At 35.2% G+C, this 24,496-nt stretch overlaps 1 protein-coding gene and 1 long non-coding RNA gene across 4 annotated transcripts in view; both read left to right on the plus strand.

Moving 5' to 3' along the window:
* Positions 1-41: 41 nt before the first annotated feature.
* Positions 42-24,496, plus strand: part of LOC127866095 (uncharacterized) — a 41,607-nt gene continuing 17,152 nt past the window's right edge. The window contains exons 1-3 of one of the 3 annotated variants that reach the window (XM_052406489.1): positions 87-178; positions 1,297-1,514; positions 14,746-15,329. In XM_052406489.1, the coding sequence (XP_052262449.1) occupies positions 1,479-1,514; positions 14,746-15,329 (620 nt within the window). In that variant the 5' untranslated portion in view covers positions 87-178; positions 1,297-1,478. Of the gene's footprint in view, positions 179-1,296; positions 1,515-14,745; positions 15,330-24,496 lie in introns of all 3 variants that reach the window. The other 2 variants (XM_052406491.1, XM_052406490.1) reach the window with 2 other exon arrangements.
* On the plus strand, positions 20,034-24,093 carry LOC127866111 (uncharacterized). Its single transcript, XR_008042850.1, has 3 exons — positions 20,034-20,121; positions 20,930-21,076; positions 22,679-24,093. It is a non-coding gene; the product is annotated as an uncharacterized LOC127866111 (long non-coding RNA).

The following is a 24,496-nucleotide window of genomic DNA, read 5'->3' on the forward strand; positions in this document are numbered from 1 at the left end:
TACTTTAATGTGAAACATTCTTTGATTTTATATATCGCAAAAAACCTTTTTCTTTCAATTATTTTTTCATCGATTAATATTCATACTTTAAAAAAATCAAGTTGTAGTGGAAAAGCACATGTTGAAGTAAACAAATCTCGTAAATATTTCGCCGAGCGAACATTGCATTATTGTTCAGGTAAACACGTTTATATGATTATAGATGCTACCTAATTTACGAGCAAAGCTTATTGCCTAGCTATGCAATGTAAGACAAATTTGGACATTATTTAATATTGTTTAAAAAAATCAATCCATATTATAAAAAAAATATTCTTCTTTTATAAAATAATAAAATCGGGGAGGATTTTATAATAATGGCTATGTTCAATAATGATACATAAGTCATAATGGCCATGCGTGGGAGGTGGTATCGGGTCTGTTCGCCCTAGTTACGCTCGATTGGTCATTGTCGGCTCGGGTACTACTTACATGTACCCCGGGTACTCTTTAGTATACTTACATGTACCCCGGGTACGGTAAATATACTTAATCGTACCCGGTTGATATTAGACTGTACCCGAGTAGTATTTCCTCCCCAAATCCGATGTTGTAAAACGCGCTTTCGATTAACTTAAACAAACTTCTCTTTAAAAAAAACTGCATCAACATGCTGTTTGAGTATGAGTTTCGATAATATAGAGGCCATTTTACAGAAAAATGATATAAATGTCAATATAATTAAAATTTGAAAAATAGCCGACAACGACCGATTTAGCGTCAAATTTCACGGGTACAATTAAGTATATTTATCGTACCCGGGGTACATGTAAGTATACTTAAGAGTACCCGGGGTACATGTAAGTAGTACCCGAGCCTAGCATATGACCAATCGAGCCCTAGTTACACGTTCGCCCTGGGTTCGTTCGCCCTATATTATCATTTGCATATCGGGGTATGAACAGTTGATTGTTCACACATATAAGCAAGTTTGAACCTTAAGTTTTCATTTATTAATATAGTAAGCAATTAGTGAAAATTACTGGCCTTTGTTACAAACACGCTTACGAGTTAAAGAGCGCCGTCTTGATTTTTCACACATTTAAGCAAGTTTGTACCTTAGATTTCATCATTAATTAATATAATAAGCAATTAGGGAATATTACTGGCCTTTGTTACAAATACGCTTACAAGTTAAAGAGCGCCGTCTTTTATATTTCGGTAACACTTTTTTGTTTGATATGTTCGGAATAACCTAACTGTGAATTATCCCAGTATATAAAATGGAGCTCAAATGTCTGGTTCTATTATTTGTAGCGGATCCGTGGTCTAGTGGTAACACACTGGCTTCACAATCCAGAGATCGCTGGTTCGATCCCCCGCTGCACCTTACCTACCTTCTCGTCTTTCGCATGAGACGTTAAACCGAGGTGCAGTGTACTAGGTGCTATACACCGGAAGACAATCCCGGTGCACTCGATAAAAAACAATGAAGAAGAATGGTTAAAGAAGCGTACGTTTGCGTTCTTGATTTGGTAAACAATTTAGATTGGAATTTGCTACTCGCTCTCTTAGCTTACTAAGATGTTTTCTTATAGTACATCAAGGTAGTTTTCAATATGTTAGAGTTTGTAGCTCATCTAGCACAAAAAGTATACCGATGTGGTTTTGTGAAAACTGGGCTTAATGCGTGATACGGACTGCGCAATTCCTTAAGTATTTCTAACAATATACAATAGTTATTCTAAACAATATGCAATAGTTATTTAAAACAATATGCACTAGTTATATTAAACAATATGCAATGGTTATTTTAAACAATATGCAATAGTAATTATAAAATTTTGTTAAGTGAAATTAATTAAAACTTAATTAATTATGATTAATTAAAATTATTAAATAAGTTAAAATGAAAATTTAAATATTACAAATATTTCATAAGATTGTGATTTTAATCGGATAACAAACATCTCAATAAAATATTACTATTCAGTTCTTTTTATTTTATCATTATTACTAGCTATAATCATTTACATTAAACTATTTGGAACTGGTGAGTATGTAAACTCTAAATTATAATGTAAACAATATAAATTGCATAATTTATTATTTTATATGTAAGCTGTATATATTAAATTTATAAATTATTTGTACATTAATATGTGTATTAAAGTCATTATGATAATGAGATTTTGAGTGTAACTTCTTGCGTTGTTTATGGTTCTTTCATTCAGTAATATATAACCACCGTCTGTCGGATTATCTTATTTCTTGTATTCTTGTCGATCCCTGCATAGGCAAATAAATTTAAAATTCATATAAACATCATTAAATCTCAATAAAAACATCATCAATATTCAATTTACTAAACCGATCAACTTCCAATAATTCTCGCGTGTATTGCGCTGTGTGAAGTAGCAACTGGCCTTTATTGATCGTTGTCGATTAATTAAGAGATTAAAGAGATAACGGTCTGTGTTAATTGATTGATTGATTGTCGTATTAACCTAATATAGTTAACATTGAGAACAATTACTAAATCATATAGAAATTAGTTATGTAGAATATGATTATTAAGTTGAAACTATTATCCTAAAGAGTATACTAAATATTGATGCATGCGTAAATTATGCTTATAAAACAGAACTGTTATTATTTATTTTTTTTAGAAATTATCTTTAATATGATTATTAGTGTATGATTAAGAGTAAATAAACATAAATTATGTAAATGAAACAGAGCAGTATATTTTAAATTGTGTAGAAATTGGCCTCAAAGAAAATGTTCAATTATAATAAATACATTAAGGTATAAGATTATTATTATTTAATTATATAAATATTAAAATGGTTAGCAGCGCAAATCCATATAGACTTTTTTGGCGGCCGATTGCAGTATTCTGCGCTCAGCCGCCATTGGTGTGTAGTTAGAGTAAGAGTATCTTTGCTTGATGTATTAATTCAGTACATTATTTAATTAGAATTTCGTACGGATGGATTTGAACGGATTTTGTAATATCTTGTTGATTAACTTTTGGACTTGGATGTATTGGACTTTGAAACATTATGTTAAGATCTGAATAAAGAACACAGGACTATCAATAGAGTTATCTGTATACGAGTTTTGACGGCTTTGTTACAAACATGCTTACACGTTAAAGAGCGCCTTCTTGATTTTTCACACATGTAGGCAAGTTTGTAGCTTAAGTTGTCATTTATATATTAAAATGTTAAAAAGATAACAAATTTCGTTATATTTATTGCTTCCCTGCTTTGATAATAAAATTTAGGGCGAACGGACCCAGGGCGAACAGATTTTAGGGCGAACAGGATTTAGGGCGAACAGAAATTAGGGCGAACGGACCCGGATTCGTGGGGGGTTACAATAGATTGATTTATTGATTGATAGATAAAATTCAAAATAAGGCGTACAAAAACACAAATACAAATTTAATAACGTAATTCCCGTAAAAAACATTGGTCACCAAACGCAATTCTTACCAGGGCTCGAAAAATTCACAGACCCACTCCTATTCATCCCCACGCTTTTTGAAAAGTGTGGGGATATTGTGGTTATCTCCGCCCTCCATCCTGGCCACTATCTTCTCCTACTCTATAAGCATTAGAACCTTGAAACTTACACACATGGTAGCTATGAGCATATGTGCTATGGTATGCACTATTTGGAAATTTGATCTCATCTCTGGGTCAAAAGTTATGGTGGTTGGGGTGCAGGGCCCTCAATCTGTTAAATTCATGACAGAAATTTGGCCGCATTCCCTCACCTGATAAGTATACTTTTTTCCCCTTTTTGGGGGAAAAATTCCCCCTAAAAAAAAAATTTTTTTTTTTTTTAATAGATAGATGTGTCTCATGATTATTATATCTCAATACTATTTTAATTTAATCTTGTTATAGATAGATAGATAGATTTATTCGGCATATACATGTCAAATAATAACATAAACAATTTATCACATTTTACATACGAACAAGATAAATTTAAAACAAACACCTATACTGAGCACTAAAAATATCACAGATCAAATTGAAATAATGAGGTATACATGTGTGTTACATTTACAATACCTTAATACAATTTCTCAGAAATTTAAAACAAACACATATACTGAGCACTAAAAATATCACAGATCAAATTGAAATCATGAGGTATACATGTGTGTTACATTTACAATACCTCAATACAATTTCTCAGATGCTTAAAACAAAATCAGATTAGAACAAACACATATATTTAGCATCACAGAATTAAAATTGACTCAATGAGGTAAACATTTGAGATACATTTACATACCTTAATAAGATTTACAATTTTCACAAAGAAGTTTAAACCAAATTCAGCTTAAGACAATCACATACATTGAACACAAAAGTATCACAGATTAAATTGCCTTCATATGGTATACAATTATAGGTACATTTACATTAGACTGTTTACTTATAGTTTATTTTAGTCTGATATAAGGACATGTACTGCCAGGAAAGCCCTTGAAAGTCTTGCGACTTATTTCCAAAGGGGTCCTTTACATTACTGCTTCATACAGCATATAAATAGATAGCAGCTAGCTATATTCATATTAGGTTAAATGGTTATTGAATTATTTTGCACTTTAGTTAGCATATGTAAAATTTACAAAATGTATATATGCGTTCAACAATTTGAGCGAGCACATGATTATATAAACTCGTTACTTAACAAAGACATGGGATATCTAAATACTTAAATACACCGTCTGCTATGCTCAATCCCTAAAGGTACTTGTTAAGAAAATGTTTTTTGACTTCTTTTTTGAATTTTAAGTGACTATTTATACATTGAATAGATTCTGGAAGAGCATTCCAGGTTAACACACCATTATAATAAAAAGTTGAAGCTGTCGTTGATTTTATGACAGGAACATAGAAATTACATTTGGCAAATGATTTGCTCTTTCGTGTGCAGTAGCTATGAACATCAGATTTCTTAATAAAGTTTTCTTTCATATACACTGGACATTTGTCATAAAAAAAATTATGTTCATGATTTAGACTCAGTTGTTTCACTCTATCATTAAGTTTTAATATTCCTAGTTTGTGAAAATCTGAGCAGGTCAGTGTGGTTCTTGGTGGAACATTTAAAATGAATCGCACAACCTTGTTTTGTGTAATTTGTAATTTAGACTTAAGAGTTTTCCCCAAGTTATTATACCAGGCAGAACAAGCGTAGTCAAATAATCAATTAGTGAATTACAGAGGGTTTTCCTAGTGTTAAAATCTAGTACTCTGTTGTGTCTATACATGAACTTAAGTCTCGAGTTGACCTTACTGATGATGTCGTTTGCACATTTATTACCTGACAGGGTGTTATCTAGAACATGACCTAAATATTTCACCGATTTTTGAGACTTTATAGTTTGATTATTACATATGACTGAGAAATTTTCGATCTTTTTAAATTTCCGCTTACTTCCAAAAAGTATACATTCTGTTTTACCTATATGAAGAGACAACTTGTTGTCAACTAGCCAGTTATTGCAGTTTGCTAATTAACATCCTAATTTTTTACTTATGACATTTGGATCTTAATGTGAGAAAATTATGGCGCTATCATCAGCATATAACAGTAGTTTGCAATCTTTGCTTATACTTATTTCCATGTCATTTACATAGCATAGAAAAAGAAGAGGTCCTAAAATACTACCCTGAGGGACACCACATGTTACTGTTTCCGAGTCTGAAAAAGTATCATTTACATGCATTGTTTGCTTTCTCCCAGTTAAGTATGAGTGAAACCATTCTTCAGATTGAACCCCCATGGTCTTAAGTTTTTCACACAGTATAGTGTGATCTACTGTGTTGAATGCTTTTTGTAAATCAAGCATGATCATGCCTGTGTATAATTCTTTAGCAGTTTGTGATTTGACGAAATCTGTTAAATGTACCAAACATGATTCAGTTGAGAAATTTGTTCTAAAACCTGATTGAAACTGATAAATTATATTATTTTTCGCTAAAAAAGATTCAAGTTGGTTATATACACACCTTTCTAGTACCTTACTAACAATACATAAAATACTGACAGGTCTATAGTTACCTACATCAGTCTGGATATTTTTCTCAAAGAGAGGTTTTACTCTAGCAGCTTTTAGGTCTGTTGGAACTTCTTTATCAACTATTGATTTATTTATAATAAAGGTAATACCGTAAAAAGTTGTGTATAAGGCGCACTTTTTTACCCCAAAATTTCATTTTAAAAACTTGATGCGCGTTATGCACAACTACAGCCATGCCAAGACATTTTTTCGCTGTCAGTTACCCAGTAGCGGTAATTCGCATCATTCTGTTTTCCGGTGTTTTAACTGTAACTATGTTAATAATAGTGTTATATTGACGATCTGAATAAGATGAACAAACATTATAAAGTTAACATATATATTTTTTATCTTTTTCAGTTACGTACAGAGCATTGAAATCAAATAAATTTGAAGAAGAGAATGAAAAACGAGGAAGCCATTTTTATTTAAATGTTATTGTTTACTTTTCCCACAATATTATACCCTACTGTACTAGGGTTACACAATTTATTTGGGGGCACTTGTCGATTTACAATAGTATGTCGGCAAGGTATTTCCCGATATATTTAAAATTATTTTTCTTGCTTTTCAAATGTGTTAATAAAATTGATGCTGTGTTTGTTTACACGTTTTCATACGTCTTGTCAAGATTGAGGATGTGATTATTGAGCAATATGCGTCACCTGTCAAGTTTTGTGTAGCTGGGCTATTATCAAAACATGCGAACCGGCAAACGGCTTCACACCTCCATTGTTTGTTTATCGCCGGTAATGTCGTGATGGTGTTGAGAAGTTTGAGTCATTAAAGTCTCCTGTCAATTTTAGACACTCGAAAAGAACGCATGATATCGGCAATGTAAATAAAACGCGCGGTTGTGAATTAGTCATGCATGAATAACCAGGTGACAATACCAATCAATAATGTCAGTTTCTTAGTTATAACTAATCCATCCGTTATGTGTACTCCACGATAAAATCGTGGACAGTTACTTCCGAGACATATGATGAAAACCTTGATGGTATCCTCATGGAAAGTGTGCATTTCATGCATAATTCATTTAAATCCAAACATTTATTTTTACGCATAATATGATTTAAAAAAAACACCAACTAGTTGTATCGTTATCGTTTTAAAAATAATTTATAATTGAAGCAATAAAAGAATAAGTAAGATGGGCAATGTAAATATAACGATTTTCAGTTAGCCTGCGGTACGGAATTTTTCCCCCGATTTTTTTGCTTCAAAAACTTTTTTTCCGATTTTTTAACTTTAAAAAGTAGATGCGCGTTATACATAAATGCGCGTTATACACAACGTTTTACGGTAGGTATTTTGAGAAAATTTGCCCCATCCTTAATAAACCGTGCTGGAATGTTGTCTAACCCAGTACTTTTCATAGGATTTAATGAACATAGTTCTTTATAAATATACTTTTCACTGACTGTTTTAATATAGAATTTTTTCTCTGATGGAACCTTGTTACTATAGTATTCTTTAAAGATACTAGATGAGGTTTTAAATACATTTGGGAATGCCGGTAGTTTGCTAACAAGCATTGATGCTACATTGGTAAAGAAGTCATTAAAATAATTTGCAATTTTTTTGTTATCAAAACAGATTTTATCATCTATGTTTAAAACAACTTTTGCAGAAAACTGAGATTTGGAGCTATAGCCTAGATCTTTTAAATGTTTCCAGAGCGATTTTGAGTCGTTTTTATTCTCTTCAATTTGATTAGTGATATATTCAGATTTAGCTCTTTTTACCTCTTTTTGAACCAAGTTCCTATACTTACAATAAGACTTGTATAAATCTTTCTTTTTTTCTTTTTTGAACATATATAGAAGGCGATCACGCTCTTAAATTAATGCAAGAATATCAGAAGTAAGCCATGGTTTTGTCCTTTGTTTGAGTCTAACACTTTTTATTGGAGCAACTGAGTCTAAAACTTTGTGGAAAAGTTATCCCAGGAGGACTCCACAGTACTGGCAGTAAAAATACTATCCCACGTGGTTTCCTGTAATAGCTTCAAAACCTTCTTTACTGTAATTTTTAAGAGACCTAATTGTGGTTCTTTTACTTACACTAAATTGACCTTTAACAGTCTTATGAGTAAAGAAAATTGGTAAATGATCACTAACCCCAAAGGGAAGTGTTCCAGACTGAAAAATCTTATTTTCATGATTACATAAAATCAGGTCAATAATAGAAGATGTCATGGGTGTTATTCTAGTGGGCTCTGTAATAATTTGTTTCAAGTCAAAAATGCGTAAAATATCCTCAAACTTATTAAATAAAAAAGATCTTTTCTGTTTGAAACAAATATTAAAGTCTCCAAGTAAATACCATTCTATGTCTGTCCTGATTTTAGACAAAACCTCTTCAAGTAAATCCGGAAAATCATTTTGATTTGGAGGTCTGTAGCATGCTGCCACTAATATTGGTTTTGTTTTAGGCCAAATAAAAAAATAGTCTTGGTTCAGGGAACATGGCCAGAAAAATGTAGGAGGGTAGGTAGGTTTTTCTTTTTTTTTTTTTTTTTTTTTTTTTTTTTACCAGTCGACTGATTTCAGGGTGAAAAAGGGTCAGTTAATGCACCCATGATTGTTTAAACACTGACCAAATGATTAACATTGCACATGTGGTATTTAGTCGTTGTATATTATTCAATATTCCTAGCTCTTTATGCACTTCTTCAGGGCTAGCGCTGGCCCAAAATTTCTTTGAGCCAACCATTTTTTGTTTGTCTGTCTGTAATAGTGTGACCTTCATATTCAAAAGTGAACAAGCCATCTTTATCAGTCTCTGGTGTTTGGGGTGTGACCTTCAGAATTTTTTTCATCATGAGACCTGACCTAGTCTCCGACAGGTGCTCAAGAGTCTGAATAGTGGCTGTCAAAAGGAGGGTAACCTCAGAATAGCACAAGTCTTTCTTCTGGTACATTTTTTTATAAAATGGCAATGGGTTTGAGCGCATCGCACAGGAAGTGAGCAGTGTACATAAATTTGAATGTTGCTATTGGTTTGTACAGGCTAAGGGCGTCACAGTACATTGATTTTGATTCATTATCAAAGCGAAGCCAATTGTTGTCAAGTTTCCATGACTCTTGGAATGCTCTAGTGTTTTGTGTTTTAATTTATTTTTTTTATGACTCTTTTTCGTCCAACGACGCTTTAAGGTTAAAGACGCCATGTTAGCGACTGTAGAGACAAAGTGGTTAATTTCATTTTTATAGTAGACTAGATGAATGACTCTTCCTATGTGTTAAAAATACGAAACTTTAATTACAATTAAACCGCGCGTGTTTTTCACATTTTCATTTGATTAAAATACGCTGCTGTCAGTTAGCATAGTGTGCGAGTAAAACAAACAAATTAATTAATTATCATCTTTTCATTTGATCGGAAATTGACAGAAAGTTGTAACATCATCGACATAGAACTAATTATTTAATTATCACTTTTAAATTCAGATCAATAGACAGCTTGGAAATAATTAAATTATTGTCACGCTTCTTTTCATTTTTAATCTTTAATAATACGACATTTGCGACCGGCCGCTATTTTGTTTAGAGACGACAATTTTAACTGTGTATTCAAAGTGCACAGTGTCTGCGCATGAATTACCAAATATTACTCCATAGCTCCACCCATTTTTACATTTCATTAAACAACGTTATTTCATGTGTAAAGCGAGCTCAATGTTGATTGGCCAGCTAGCATGCGCACTTCAATAACAATAAGGTCAAGCAATGTCTCGTATACAGGTGCAGACCAGTTTTTGTTCACTGTTCAAATTGCGAACACTTTCATTGAAACAAAGAGAAAAATATAGAAAACCAATCCAGGTTTGAATGGTGGCTGTTTTCAATGAAATTTTCAACGAGATTTTAGCATTTTCGCCATCAGATTTTTTTCCATGGACCAAAAAATCGTTAGGGTCGGGGGCAAAAAATAGGGTCGGTCGGGTTCCCTGAACCAAGACTATTTTTTTTTTTGGCCTTAGGAAAATATAGTTCTATCCTACAAACTTCAAGGCTATCATTTTGTAAATCAGTTCTTTCTGAGAAAGCCAAATCACTCTTAATATAAATACAAACCCCACCCCCATGTCTATCTCTATCTCTGCGTATAATATTGAAACCATCCAAAGAAACCTCAGAGTTTGTTACTGAGCTGTCAAGCCATGTTTCTGATATGGTAAGAATAGAGATTTTTGTATTATTAACAAAAAATTTAATGTCAGAGAGTTTAGGTAATAATGAACGCACATTTAAATGTACAAAATGAATACCTCGCATTTTTAAACAATCATAATAAGTTGAGTTAAAGTCATGCAAATTGGAAATATCATTGACTTCACTGAAATCGGTCTTAAAATTCTCATTTTCATAAAATGGCTCATCTAAAATTTGATAAAATGGTAAGCATTTAAAGGTACACAAATTACACAAAAATTTTAAATGTTTATGTTCTTTTACATTTAACAGTTTTTTGTTTACACACTTAATATGAGTTCTTTTCTCACAATCATAACAGTCCATGGTTTTGCTGGTTCGTATCACTCCTTTCTCGAACACTGGACACGGGTTCTTTGGCGTTCTTGTTTTTGAAGATTTGTTGGTGCCAGAGTTCTGCATTGGACCTGGGTTCATGGCCACATCCCCCGCCAGGAGAATAATAAAATGTGTTAATTGTCCAGCATTTATAGCACGAGGCCGTCTTGAAGAATATTTGTCGTGAAAGATTGTCAAACATACTTAATTATAAAAAAACAATGAATATAGTGCAAACATGTACAAATGTAATAATTAGAGAGTAAGTAAAAAATCCTTCAAAAAGGGAAACGCCGCGAAAATTCCCCCTGCTATGGGTAGCGACCCGCTTCCCCTAAAATGGATTGAGGGCCCTGGGGTGGGTCCGGGTCAAAGATTTTCACTATTTTTTTTAGGTTATTTTACATTAACTTTTTCATTTCTACACCGATTTACTTCAGATTGATACTGAACCTCTCTTTTGTCAATACGGTCAATCTCAAATATGCATGGCCCCATTACCAACCCTGGGGCGCCCCGCCCACTTAGACCACACCAACGCAAAATGGCCTTTACTATAATTTCTTCATTTCTACACCGATTCACTTCAAATTGATACTGATCTTCTCTTATGACAATACGGTCAATGTCAACTATGCATGGCCCCATTACCACCCTTGGGCGCCCCTGGGTCAAACATGCAGCGTTGGGATACGCGTCGGCCTTTGCCGCGCCATTTCTAGTTATAATCTTCTTTTTTTGAAAACCTCTATAGATTCTGCTGATAGAGTATGAATGCTCCTCTTTCTTCAGTTTTGAGGAATACCATTACTTATTTCGTGAATCTTTATCAAGAGTGCTGCAATGCAGAACAGCTTCTAAAAATGAAAAGCAAACAAAAATCTTAAAATTTGATAAATGATGCAGACGTTGTTTAAATGTCCTGTATTTTGTTGATTTTGAACAATTTGGAAGATTTTGGTATGAAAATCCAACAGTATTTACTTTAGCGTTTAAGGTCTAATCTTTATATAGTGATATGTAACCTAGTATTAGATTGGCAAAGTGCGAGCAGGCGAAGTGTAAACCAGTTGAAAATTAGCTAAAATACTAAAAAGTTAATTCGGATTATTGATACATTTTGTAAATAAAAGTATTTCTGATAATTTAAACCACAACTAACTACAATATCTGTCATGATTTTGTGTAGGATAATAGGAACAATAAGATCTCGAATAATTTGATGGAAAGAAATTTAAAAAAAAATCGAGATTCATGCAATACACTTGAGGCGGGTGATATTCAGATTTCTACTTACCAAAATTGTTATGTCCCCCACTATAGTAGTAGGGGACATATTGTTTTTGCCCTGTCTGTTGGTCTGTTGGTCTGTACGTTGGTCTGTCTGTTGGTCTGTTTGCGCCAACTTTAACATTTTGCAATAACTTTTGCTATATTGAAGATAGCAACTTCATATTTGGCATGCATGTGTATCTTATGAAGCTGCACATTTTGAGTGGTGAAAGGTCAAGGTCAAGGTCATCCTTCAAGGTCAGAGGTCAAATATATGTGGCCAAAATCGCTCATTTTATGAATACTTTTGCAATATTGAAGATAGCAACTTTATATTAGGCATGCATGTGTATCTCATGGAGCTGCACATTTTAAGTGGTGAAAGGTCAAGGTCATCCTTCAAGGTCAGAGGTCAAATATATGTGACCCAAATCGCTTATTTTATAAATACTTTTGCAATATTGAAGATAGCAACTTGATATTTGGCATGCATGTGCATCTCATGGAGCTGCAAATTTTGAGTGGTGAAAGGTCAAGGTCAAGGTCATCCTTCAAGGTCAGAGGTCAAATATATGTGGCCCAAATCGCTTATTTTATGAATACTTTTGCAATATTGAAGATAGCAACTTGATATTTGGCATGCATGTGTATCTCATGGAGCTGCACATTTTGAGTGGTGAAAGGTCAAGGTCATCCTTCACAAGGTCAAGGTCATCCTTCAAGGTCAAACATCATATAGGGGGACATTGTGTTTCACAAACACATCTTGTTTTTAAAATAGTTATTGCGATATATTGTTCACCAGTATGGGACTATAGCTTATTCCCTTAAGGCCGGTAAACAGAAAACAGGAAGCAAATCAAATTAGAGCAAAAGTCGTATTTTTTCGCAGTTAAAACAAGAACATAGAACAATTTGCTGCAAAATAATGACTTTCCTGTTGTATTTCGTGTTGAGGAATGCATATACAGGTGATACAGCATATGTCAGAGTGTCTATATAGCTCAAGTGACCTATGATTTTGCATTGACAAAATATATGACGCGGGCAGAAAAAAATGAGTCTGCTATGTTATGTTAGTTAGTGTAAGTGAAGCAAAATACTTGAGCGCTTATGTGTTGCGTCATCACGAGAGCCTCTTTCTTAATGTAAACAAAATGATCGATACCAGGAGACGCTCGATATGAGGGAATCATACAATAGATTAAGGGGTGGAAACTGCACAAAGGTGCCAATAAACCATTTCAAGTCCGATCTGGTATTGCTGGCTTGTACTAATTTTGATCTCTTTAATATAAACTTCTTCAGTGGAAGTTCTGTTCTGAACGGTACACTTTTCATGGTTAATGTCTAATTAATGACTGAGATTTTTTATGGTCCCCCAAAATGTTTGGGGGGAGCATATAGTCGCTGCTTCGTCTGTCAGTGTGTGTGTCCGTGCGTCTGTGCACAATTTTTGTCTGGACTATTTCTCAGCAATTAATGACCGGAATTCAATGAAACTTTATGGGAAGCTTCACTACCAACAGGAGATGTTCATATCATCAGCCGGTTATGGTCGGATAATTTTTCACAGAGTTATGGCTCTTTGAAATTTTCTATAAACTGTACATATAGTGCAATTCTTGTCCCCCCAACTACTGACTGGAATTCAAAAAAGCTTTATGGGAAGCTTTTTGGGAAGCTTAACTACCTTGAGGAGATGCGCATGTTATTTGTGGGTTCTGGTTAGATGATTTATTTAGAGAGTTATTGCCCTTTGAAATTTGTAAGTTGCTAAACCATCCATCGTATTATTTTGTCCAATGTTATGCCCCTCAAGACGTTTCCTTTTATCTGAATATATAGTGCAATATTGTGACAAAAAAACCTTTGGGGAGCATCTGTTTCTTGTTCTTGTAAGCTTCTTGTTTAATTGAACATGGTTCAGTAATATGTAAAACAGTGTATTTGCACAATGTTTTTACATAAAGGATGCCCTTTCAATTTAGGAGTCTAGATTGCAATCAAGTCAACTTGCGTATCAATGTTTCCCTGAATCAGAGTGCCATCTTTGCAAATTACTTAATAAGCGCTCCAAGTTTGCACCCCGATGTCAGTTATCTATAAAATTAAGATGCAGGAGCAGTCAAGTTTTGGCTACAGATAAGCTGTCATCTAATGCAAAATATAGAAATTGCCAGTGAGCTTCATTGATGGAACCTTTTTTACACCGGCATCTAACTTTATCAATATTTGAAAAGGTGTTAAATGTTAGTGTGATGCCTGAAAAAAAGGCAGTCTGCAAAATTAACCCATCGCCTGGTCTCCAATGCGATGAAATCTCGGCTCTGGCGATACAAAAATTGAATATAGATCGCCTGAATTGCTACGACAAAAATCCGAGAAAATAAACCAATAAATAATCAAATTACGCATTTCAGGTGTAAATTCTTACAGTGACACCCCTTAGTTACTTCCCTTAGTTTTCTATCAGTTTTCTATTAGTGATTTCCCTAGCCAATAAATGAAATAATAGTGCAAGGGTTTTTATAAATAAGTAAACAGGTTGAATGTGTGTTATTAATAGCTTTGAAATACAAAATAACCTTAATGTCACTGCAAATTAATTCATTTTTTTCTGGCTATGAAAAATTTCCTCTGGCTATGACATTTTCAATGTTTCATAGCCACATTGGCTATGAAGACAAAAAAGTTAGTTTTGCAGAGTGAAAAGGTCTGTTTCCTTAAATGTGCAGACATGGCAAAAGACTGTAACAATAGCAAAACGCTTTCAGATATTTTCCTGATTTTTGTGGAATTAAATTGTCAGGTAAAGTTAAGGAAAATACTAAAATAATTTTCATGGTTCAATTGCAATTTCAGGGGAAAATAGGAATGGAAGGAGAAAATGAACCTGGGCTGATGTTAACTAGAGAACAAGCTGAAGAACACATGGAAAATGCAGTAGACGATTCATCTATCGCACTTGCTGCTGTAAATGAAGGACCAGTGCTTGTCGGTGAAGGTAATTCTGCAAAAAATGATTCACTGATGAATGTACAAAAGGAATCACATGTGCAAGATAGAAATGAAAACGCACCTGGCGCTCCAACTAAAGATACTGAAGAAGACCAGAAACAAGAGTCTGGAGATATGCCTGGCAAGACTGTTATTGAAAATGACATTGAGACTAATGTAAGTGTAGTCAGTGCAGATGGATGTACCATTGATTGTGACTCAAAGATGACTACTCTGGATGCATCTTGTGAGACTAAGGAAGGTGAATCACCTGACCAGTCTAAAGATGCGGCAGGGGATGAGGATGCACCAGTGCTGATGGAGTACAGGAAGGCTGGCGGGATGCTGGCGGTGGAAGACTCTGATACTTCACCAGACAGCTCCAGTGAGGATGAGGCTGAGGCGATGGCAGCAGTCGAGACCTTGGATCCCAGCACGCAGATTAACCAGTATGTGCCCTCACCCTCATTAGGGGAATACCTCCCACAGCCCTTGGATTAGGGAAGAGTGTGTGGGTTTTTTCTGTAAAGGTTTAGGGAGGTTGAGGTTATTGAATACATAGTAATGCTTGGAATTAGGTTAGTGTTTATTAAATTACCTCATTTTTCTGCGATTTTTTATGGCCATTAGTAAAAAGTATGATATCATACTAAGTGGGAAAAATTAAAACAAAATACCCTAAAATTGGACATTTTCGGATAATGCACTTTTGGTCGCCTTGATGTAGTGGATATGGTGTCCGCCTAGTAACCAGGACGTCACAGGTTTGATCCCCTCTGTGGGAGCGTTCTTTAGATCTTTCCCATACATGTAGACACCAAGTACTGATTCAAGGCCAATGAAACAGACTCAAGAGGGTTTCAAATAAGTTTTAGGCTTTCAATGCAATCCAGTTAAAATATATAGGTTCAAACAGTGTTTTTTTATGGCAATTTCGGGGCCGATATTCGGCCCCATTCCCCTCAATAAAAGAGTATATATTTTTCCTCCATTATGTAAAAAAAATTCCCTCCAGAAGTAAAAAAAAAAACAACAACATTTTTTTTGTTTTTTTGGAAAGAACTGTCTCATAATCATGATAAATATATCTCAAATTTATTTCATAAACAACTAACAAAGTATATAACTATAATTTATATTATTTTGAATTATTTTAACGAGTTGTATTAAGTAGTTTTTCCCAAATCAGTGGACTTTTCACATTAATTGCATTTTTCTCCCAAAATGGCCAAGAAAAGGCCTGATGTATCTATATTGTGTCAATATTTGTTGATAAAATCATTCCAATTTGGTCCATTTTATTGATAAAAAATGCTCAAATTTTCCATTTTATCAATTTAAAAAATCCCAATTAGACTCAAAATGGCTACTTGTAAGAAAACTGAGACTGTGCATGAAGGCTGAACTGTCTGAAACTAATGTTGAAAATATCATCGATATATATATTTTAATATTAAGAAAAAGGACAAAGTCATTCAGCTGTCAATATTATATTCATACAAACATGTGTATTAATATAATAAATATCATTACATATAAACAAGTGAATTTTTAATTTTCCCCTTTTCCTAAAAAACGACTTATTTTTTCCCCTTTGGACGGGCCCCGCCACCATTCCCCTATAAGTGAAAAAATTGGGATATGTGTAGTTTTTCTTCAATTGGCAAAGTACTTTTTATGGCTACTTTATAAAGAAGGAAAACAATTGCTGGTTTTATTTCCCAGGCTTTTTAGCTCACCTGAGAACAACGTGCTCATGGTGAGCTTTTGTGATCGCTTTTTGTCTGTCGTGCGTTGTCCGTCGTCAACATTTTGCCTTGTGAACACTTAAGAGGCCACATTTATTGTCTGATCTTCATGAAATTTGGTCAGAACATTTGTATCATTGATACCTTGACTGAGTTCGAAACTGGGTCATGCTGGGTCAAAATTTAGGTCACTAGGTCAAACAAAAGAAAAACCTTTTGAACACTGAAGAAGTCAAATTTGATGCCCAATCTTCATGTAACTTTGTCAAAATGTTTGTCTAAATGATATATTGGTTGAATTAAAAAATGGTTCCGATCCGTTGAAAAACATGGCTGCCAGGGGGCGGGGAATTATTCCTAATATGGCTATAAAGAAACCTTGTGAACACTCTAGAAGTCACAATTTTTGCCCAATCATCATGAACCGTGGTCAAAACATTGGTTTCATTGATATCTCGGACGAGTTCGAAAATGGTCCAGATCGGTGAAAAAACATGGCCGCCAGGGGGCGGGGCAGTTTTCCTTATATGGCTTTAGTAAAACCTTGTTAACACTCTAGAGGCCACATTTATTGTCCAATCTTCATGAAATTTGGTCGGAAGATTGGTCTCAATGATATCTTGGATGAGTTCCAAAATGGTTACGTTTGCTTGAAAAACATGGCTGCCAAATGGCGGGGCATTTTTCCTTATATGACTATATATGGCTATAGTAAAACCTTGTGAACACTGTAGATGTCACATTTGATGCCCAATCTTCATGTAACTTTGTCAAAATGTTTGTCTAAATGATATATTGGTTGAGTTAAAAAATGGTTCCGGTCCGTTGAAAAACATGGCCGCCAGGGGGCGGGGCAGTATTCCTAATATGGCTATAAAGAAACCTTGTGAACACTCTAGAAGTCACAATTTTTGCCCAATCATAATGAACCGTGGTCAAAACATTGGTTTCATTGATATCTCGGACGAGTTCGAACATGGTCCAGATCGGTGAAAAAACATGGCCGCCAGGGGGCGGGGCAGTTTTCCTTATTTGGCTTTAGTAAAACCTTGTTAACACTCTAGAGGCCACATTTATTGTCCAATCTTCATGAAATTTGGTCGGAAGATTGGTCTCAATGATATCTTGGATGAGTTCCAAAATGGTTACGTTTGCTTGAAAAACATGGCTGCCAAATGGCGGGGCATTTTTCCTTATATGACTATATATGGCTATAGTAAAACCTTGTGAACACTGTAGATGTCACATTTGATGCCCAATCTTCATGAAACTTTGTCAAAATGTTTGTCTAAATGATATATTGGTTGAGTTAAAAAATGGTTCCGGTCCGTTGAAAAACATGGCCGCCAGGGGGCGGGGCAGTATTCCTAATATGGCTATAAAGAAACCTTGTGAACACTCTAGAAGTCACAATTTTTGCCCAATCATCATGAACCGTGGTCAAAACATTGGTTTCATTGATATCTCGGACGAGTTCGAAAATGGTCCAGATCGGTGAAAAAACATGGCCGCCAGGGGGCGGGGCAGTTTTCCTTATATGGCTTTAGTAAAACCTTGTTAACACTCTAGAGGCCACATTTATTGTCCAATCTTCATGAAATTTGGTCGGAAGATTGGTCTCAATGATATCTTGGATGAGTTCCAAAATGGTTACGTTTGCTTGAAAAACATGGCTGCCAAATGGCGGGGCATTTTTCCTAAATGACTATATATGGCTATAGTAAAACCTTGTGAACACTGTAGATGTCACATTTGATGCCCAATCTTCATGTAACTTTGTCAAAATGTTTGTCTAAATGATATATTGGTTGAGTTAAAAAATGGTTCCGGTCCGTTGAAAAACATGGCCGCCAGGGGGCGGGGCAGTATTCCTAATATGGCTATGAAGAAACCTTGTGAACACTCTAGAAGTCACAATTTTTGCCCAATCATCATGAACCGTGGTCAAAACATTGGTTTCATTGATATCTCGGACGAGTTCGAAAATGGTCCAGATCGGTATAAAAACATGGCCGCCAGGGGGCGGGGCAGTTTTCCTTATATGGCTTTTGTAAAACCTTGTTAACACTCTAGAGGCCACATTTATTGTCCAATCTTCATGAAATTTGGTCGGAAGATTGGTCTCAATGATATCTTGGATGAGTTCCAAAATGGTTACGTTTGCTTAAAAAACATGGCTGCCAAATGGCGGGGCATTTTTCCTTTTATGACTGTATATGGCTATAGTAAAACCTTGTGAACACTGTAGATGTCACATTTTATGCCCAATCTTCATGTAACTTTGTCAAAATGTTTGTCTAAATGATATATTGGTCGAGTTCAAAAATGGTTCCGGTCCGTTGAAAAACATGGCCGCCAGGGGGCGGGACAGTATTCCTTATATGGCTATAAAGAAACCTTGTGAACACTCTAGAAGTCACAATTTTTGCCCAATCATCATGAAACTTAGTCAAATCATTGGTGTCATTGATATCTCGGACGAGTTCGAAAATGGTCCAGATCGATGAAAAAAACATGGCCGCCAGGGGGCGGGGCAGTTTTCCTTATATGGCTATAGTAAAACCTTGTTAACACTCTAGAGGCCACATTTATTGTCCAATCTTCATGAAATTTGGTCGGAAGATTGGTCTCAATATTATTTTGGATGACTGAGTTCGAAAATGGTTACGTTTGCTTGAAAAACATGGCTGCCAAGGGGCGGGGCATTTTTCCTTATATGGCTATATATGGCGATAGTAAAACCTTGTGAACACTCTAGAGGCCACATTTATTGTCCAATCTTCATGAAATTTGGTCAGAAGATTGGTATCAATGATATCTTGGATGAGTTCGAAAATGGTTAAGTTTGCTTAAAAAACATGGCTGCCAAGGGGCGGGGCATTTTTCCTTATATGGCTATATATGGCTATTGTAAAATCTTGTTAACACTCTAGAGGCCACATTTATTTCCGATCTTCATGAAACTTGGTCAGAAGATTCACCCCAATAATTTCTTGGAAGAGTTCAAAAATGATGCTGGTTGGTTGAAAAACATGGCTGCCAGGCGGCGGGGGCTTTTTTCCTTATATGGCTATAGTAAAACCTTGTTAACACTCTATAGAGGCCACATTTATTTTCCGATCTTCATGAAACTTGGTCACAAGATTTGTCCTAATGATATCTTGGATGAGTTCAAAAATGGTTTCAGTTGCTTAAAAAACATGGCCACCAGGGGCAAGGCGTTTTTCATAATATGGCTATATATCATGCTTTAGTAAAACCTTGTTAACACTCTAGAGGCCACATTTATTGTCCGATCATCATGAAATTTGGTCAGATGATTTGTCCCAATGTTATCTTGGATTAGTTTGAAAATGGTTTGGGTTGGTGGAAAATTATGGCCGCCAAGGGGGCGTGGCATTTTTCCTTATACACCGGGGATGAACAACTTTTGTCACGTGACCGCAAAAGTCAACGCCGGTTGCAGAAACAGATTGTAATCTTGTACATTAAGGTAAGTTTTGTTGTTTTTTCATATAATCAAAATTTCAGTTTTTAACAAGTGATAGCCTATGACACAGTATACTAAATAAACTTTTATTTGAAATGATTCCATTGCCTTTACTGTTTCCACTTTCCGAGAACACTTCGACACAAAATTCTGAAATGCATTGCAAACGCTGTTTGTTTATGTGGTGTTGATGATTTTCTTTCAACAATATTGGTTTAACGACTGAATTAGTATGATTTTACACTTCATTTTAATATATTTAATAAGATTCATGACAAAAATAGCGGTGCAAATTGAAAAATATCTTATTTTTTTGTTTTGTTTTGTTTTGCAAACGCAGGTTGGTATTTCTTGAGCAATAGGAAATGGCAAACGCAGGTTGCGAGAATATTCAAAGGATAATGAAACGCACACTGTACACATTTTTGAAAGTCTTCTAAAATATGATATGGTTACAAATACGAAAATATTAACTATTCAACACAATATATGACTACGGAACTTCAATTGAGGACATTTAAACAGAGCGGAAATATGCTTATCAACACATTAAGTACTGTTACAAGTATATTGAACCACAACGTGCGTTGCCTCCTTTAAGCGGACCTCGAATGACGCTAAACGCGCCAAAACTCACGAAAATCCCGTGCATTAGTAAACACGCATGTTTATTGAACTGTGACGAAAAGAATAGCAGATAGTGTGTCACATCCAATCACTTGCGTTTCATATCTCTTTTGGTGTAGTCTTTAAAACTTTATAAAAACATTTTAGAAATATATTTTAACAAAAAGTAATTCTTTCATTACAGAAACATGACGCTCGTGTGTGAAATCTGTGGAAAGACATTTAAATCGAAGTGGGGGTTAAAGCTTCATGATAAGCGCCACAGAGGGACTGGACGATTCGCCTGTTGTGGAAAAACATTTTACACAAAACAGGCGTTCAACAGACACAGGTTTGTTATCCCCACGCTTTTTGAAAAAAAGGTGGGGATATTGTGGTGATCTCCGCCGTCCGTCCGTCCGTCCGTCTGTCCGTCCGTCCGTCCTGGCCACTATCTCCTCCTACACTAAAAGCACTAGAACCTTGAAATTTACACACATGGTAGCTATGAGCATATGTGCGACGGTGCACTATTTGGAATTTTGATCTGACCCCTGGGTCAAAAGTTATAGGGGTTGGGGTGGGGCCGCGTCAGAAATTATCACTCATTTTTTTAGGTTATTTTACATTTACTTCTTTATTTCTACACCGATTCACTTCAAATTGATACTGGACCTCACCTATGACAATACGGTCAATCTCAACCATGCTTGGCCCCATTCCCAACCCTGGGGCGCCCCGCCCACATAGGCCACACCCACCAAAAATTTCCATTTACTATAATTTTTTCATTTCTACACGGATTCACTTCAAATTGATACTGAACTTTTGTTATGACATTAGGGTCAATCTCAACTATGCATGGCCCCAATCCCAACCCTGGGGCGCCCGCCCACATAGGCCACACCCACCAAAAAAATCCATTTACTATAAAAAAAATTTAGGTTATTTTACATTAACTTCTTCATTTCTACACTGATTCACTTCAAATTGATACTGAACCTCTCTTATGACAAAACGGTCAAACTCAACTATGCATGGCCCCGTTGCCAACCCTGGGGCGCCACGCCCACATAGACCACACCCGCCCAAAATTGCCTTTTACTATAATTTCTTCATTAATACACTGATTCACTTCAAATTGATACTGAACCTCTCTTATGACAATACGGTCAATCTCAACTATGCATGGCCCCATTACCAACCCTGGGGCACCCCGCCCACATAGGCCACACCCTCCCAAAATTGCCTTTTACTATAACTTCTTTATTTTTACACCCATTCACTTCTAATTGATACTGAACTTCTCTTATGACAATACAGTCAATCTCAACTATGCATGGCCCCATGATCAACCCTGGGGCGCCCTTGGGTCAAACATGCGGCGTGGGGATACGCGTCGGCCTCTGCCGCGCCATTTCTAGTATTTTTTTTGTTTTTTGTACAATGCTAGGTTCTGTCGGTTTAAAAATCAAGATACAATTCAACATAGGTCATTGCATTCTGAGCGAAAGTATGTTTTTATAACCTAGTTGCAAAGCACTATTTAAAATGTTTTGAATGGTGTTTTCGAAAAAAGCCGGCTTTAAAACACTTAACACATTATTACTAGTGTGGTGCATATTGGTGTGCTCATTATAGTATTTAGTTTTTAACGACCATAATTGTCCAGATAAATTTCAATGCAAATTGTCACTGAACAATTGGAATTTACACCGTATAAATCCAGAATGTACGCGTTCCGATACTTCACGTATGTAATTGGACCCTTAAACATATTATTTAATGCGTATTTTGGATTTTGAAATGCGTAAATACGCGTTAACGCGCCTTATCTGGAGCGCTTCTGACGACCATCATTTTGTTAAGTTCCACATTGTTATGGATAATATTCTGTGTGTATTTTTCTGTATTGAATAATAATTCAACAGTTCCATTTGTTTTTGTTATATAGATGCAGCATTCATGGTGTTGAAAAGCCGTTCCCCTGTGAACAATGCGGCAAAAAGTTTTCAACCAAAGATGACCTGAATCGTCACGTCCGGAGGGAGGTTGCTGCAAAGCAATTTACCTGCTCAATTTGCAATGCAACGCTCCGGGAGAAAATTGACCTTCAGGCCCACCTTGCCACCCACAATGGAGAGAAAAACTTTGCTTGTGATATGTGTGAAAAGAGGTACAGGCACCGCAGTAGTCTATCAAAGCACAGATCTGCAAAGCACCGGGCCTAGTCATCTGTTGCATGACGATGATAAGACCAAGAATTATTTTTAATTCTTACCAATGTGCCGTGGTTATTTTCTTAATTATTGAAAATACAGACTGTCATACAATAATATATAGTATTACGCGTGTTTTTGCGTCTTAAACATTGTGTTTCATATCGTTTATCTTGTGTTGTTTTGTTTGATATTCCTGTTTTTAATAAGATTATTGTTGTAATATTTATCATTCTAATTTAAAATGATTATGATAATGGTTGATCTCATACAAATTATTGTGTTCATTATTGCTCATCTGTGATTACTGTTGATCTCAGCCCATGAATTGTGATTTATATTGATTATCTGTGATTATTGTTGATCTTATCAAAATAATTGTAATTTATGTTGATTATCTTTGAATTTTTTATCTTAACCTATTAATAGTGATTTATATTATCTGTGATTATTGTTGATCTTATCAAAATCATTGTGATTTATGTTGATTATCTGTGATTATTGTTGATCTCAACCGATTAATTGTGATTTATATAACCAGTGATTATTGTTGATCTTTTCGAAATCATTGTAATTTATGTTGATTATCTGTGATTATTGTTGATCTTTTCAAAATCATTGTAATTTATGTTGATTATCTGTGATTATTGTTGATCTCACCATATCCGCTGGAATATACATTTGAGCCGCGCTCTGTGAAAAGGGGGTTTAATGCATGTGCGTAAAGTGCAGTCCACATAGGCTAATCAGGGACGGCACTTTCCGCTTTTATGATATGTTTTGTTAAAAGAAAGTCTCTTCTGAGCAAAAATCGAGTTTATCGGAAAGGTTTGTCCCTAATTAGCCTGTACGGAATGCACAGGCTAATATGTGACGACACCTTACGCACATGCATTAAACCCCCTTTTCACAGAGCGAGACTCATTTGTAATCTGCGATTTTTGTTTATCTATTTCGAATCAATATGATTAAAATATATTTTTGGTGAGTTAGCTTTTTGTCTCATTGGAATCATTGTGCGAATTGTCAACAATTACATGTAAATCTGTAATTCCTTCTCAAGTTGCACATAGGCCAGTTTAATGTTTTGCGTATAAGCTATTATTGCGATACGGGATATTCTTTGCAGCAATAAAACAATTAATCTGCATATGTTTGGTTCGTTTTGTTGTTAAAGACACTGATCTTGTTTGCGTTCAACCGCTGGGTTTTTCAATGTTTTTCACAGTATAGTTAGACTTATCTCGGTGAAGTGTACTTTGTCATGGATGTAGTATGCCTTCAGCTTTATTTTAAGTATTATCTCCAACAATCATATTGTAAGATTGTCAGGATTCTCACGTTACACATAAAGACATTATATTGTATGACCAATATGAAGACACTAGTGATTTGCAAGGCGCCCATGTAAAGGTCAATAGTTATTATTATATTTAAAGTTTCGGATCAAAAGATAATGGTATACACCTAAAATGAAAACTATGTCTTGCAGAATAAGAGGAATCGATTGTTTTATTTGCTTCATGATACCTCTCTCCTTATAGGTCCACATT

This window comes from Dreissena polymorpha, chromosome 2, assembly GCF_020536995.1.
Source record: "Dreissena polymorpha isolate Duluth1 chromosome 2, UMN_Dpol_1.0, whole genome shotgun sequence".
In the NCBI taxonomy this organism is placed as follows: domain Eukaryota; kingdom Metazoa; phylum Mollusca; class Bivalvia; order Myida; family Dreissenidae; genus Dreissena; species Dreissena polymorpha.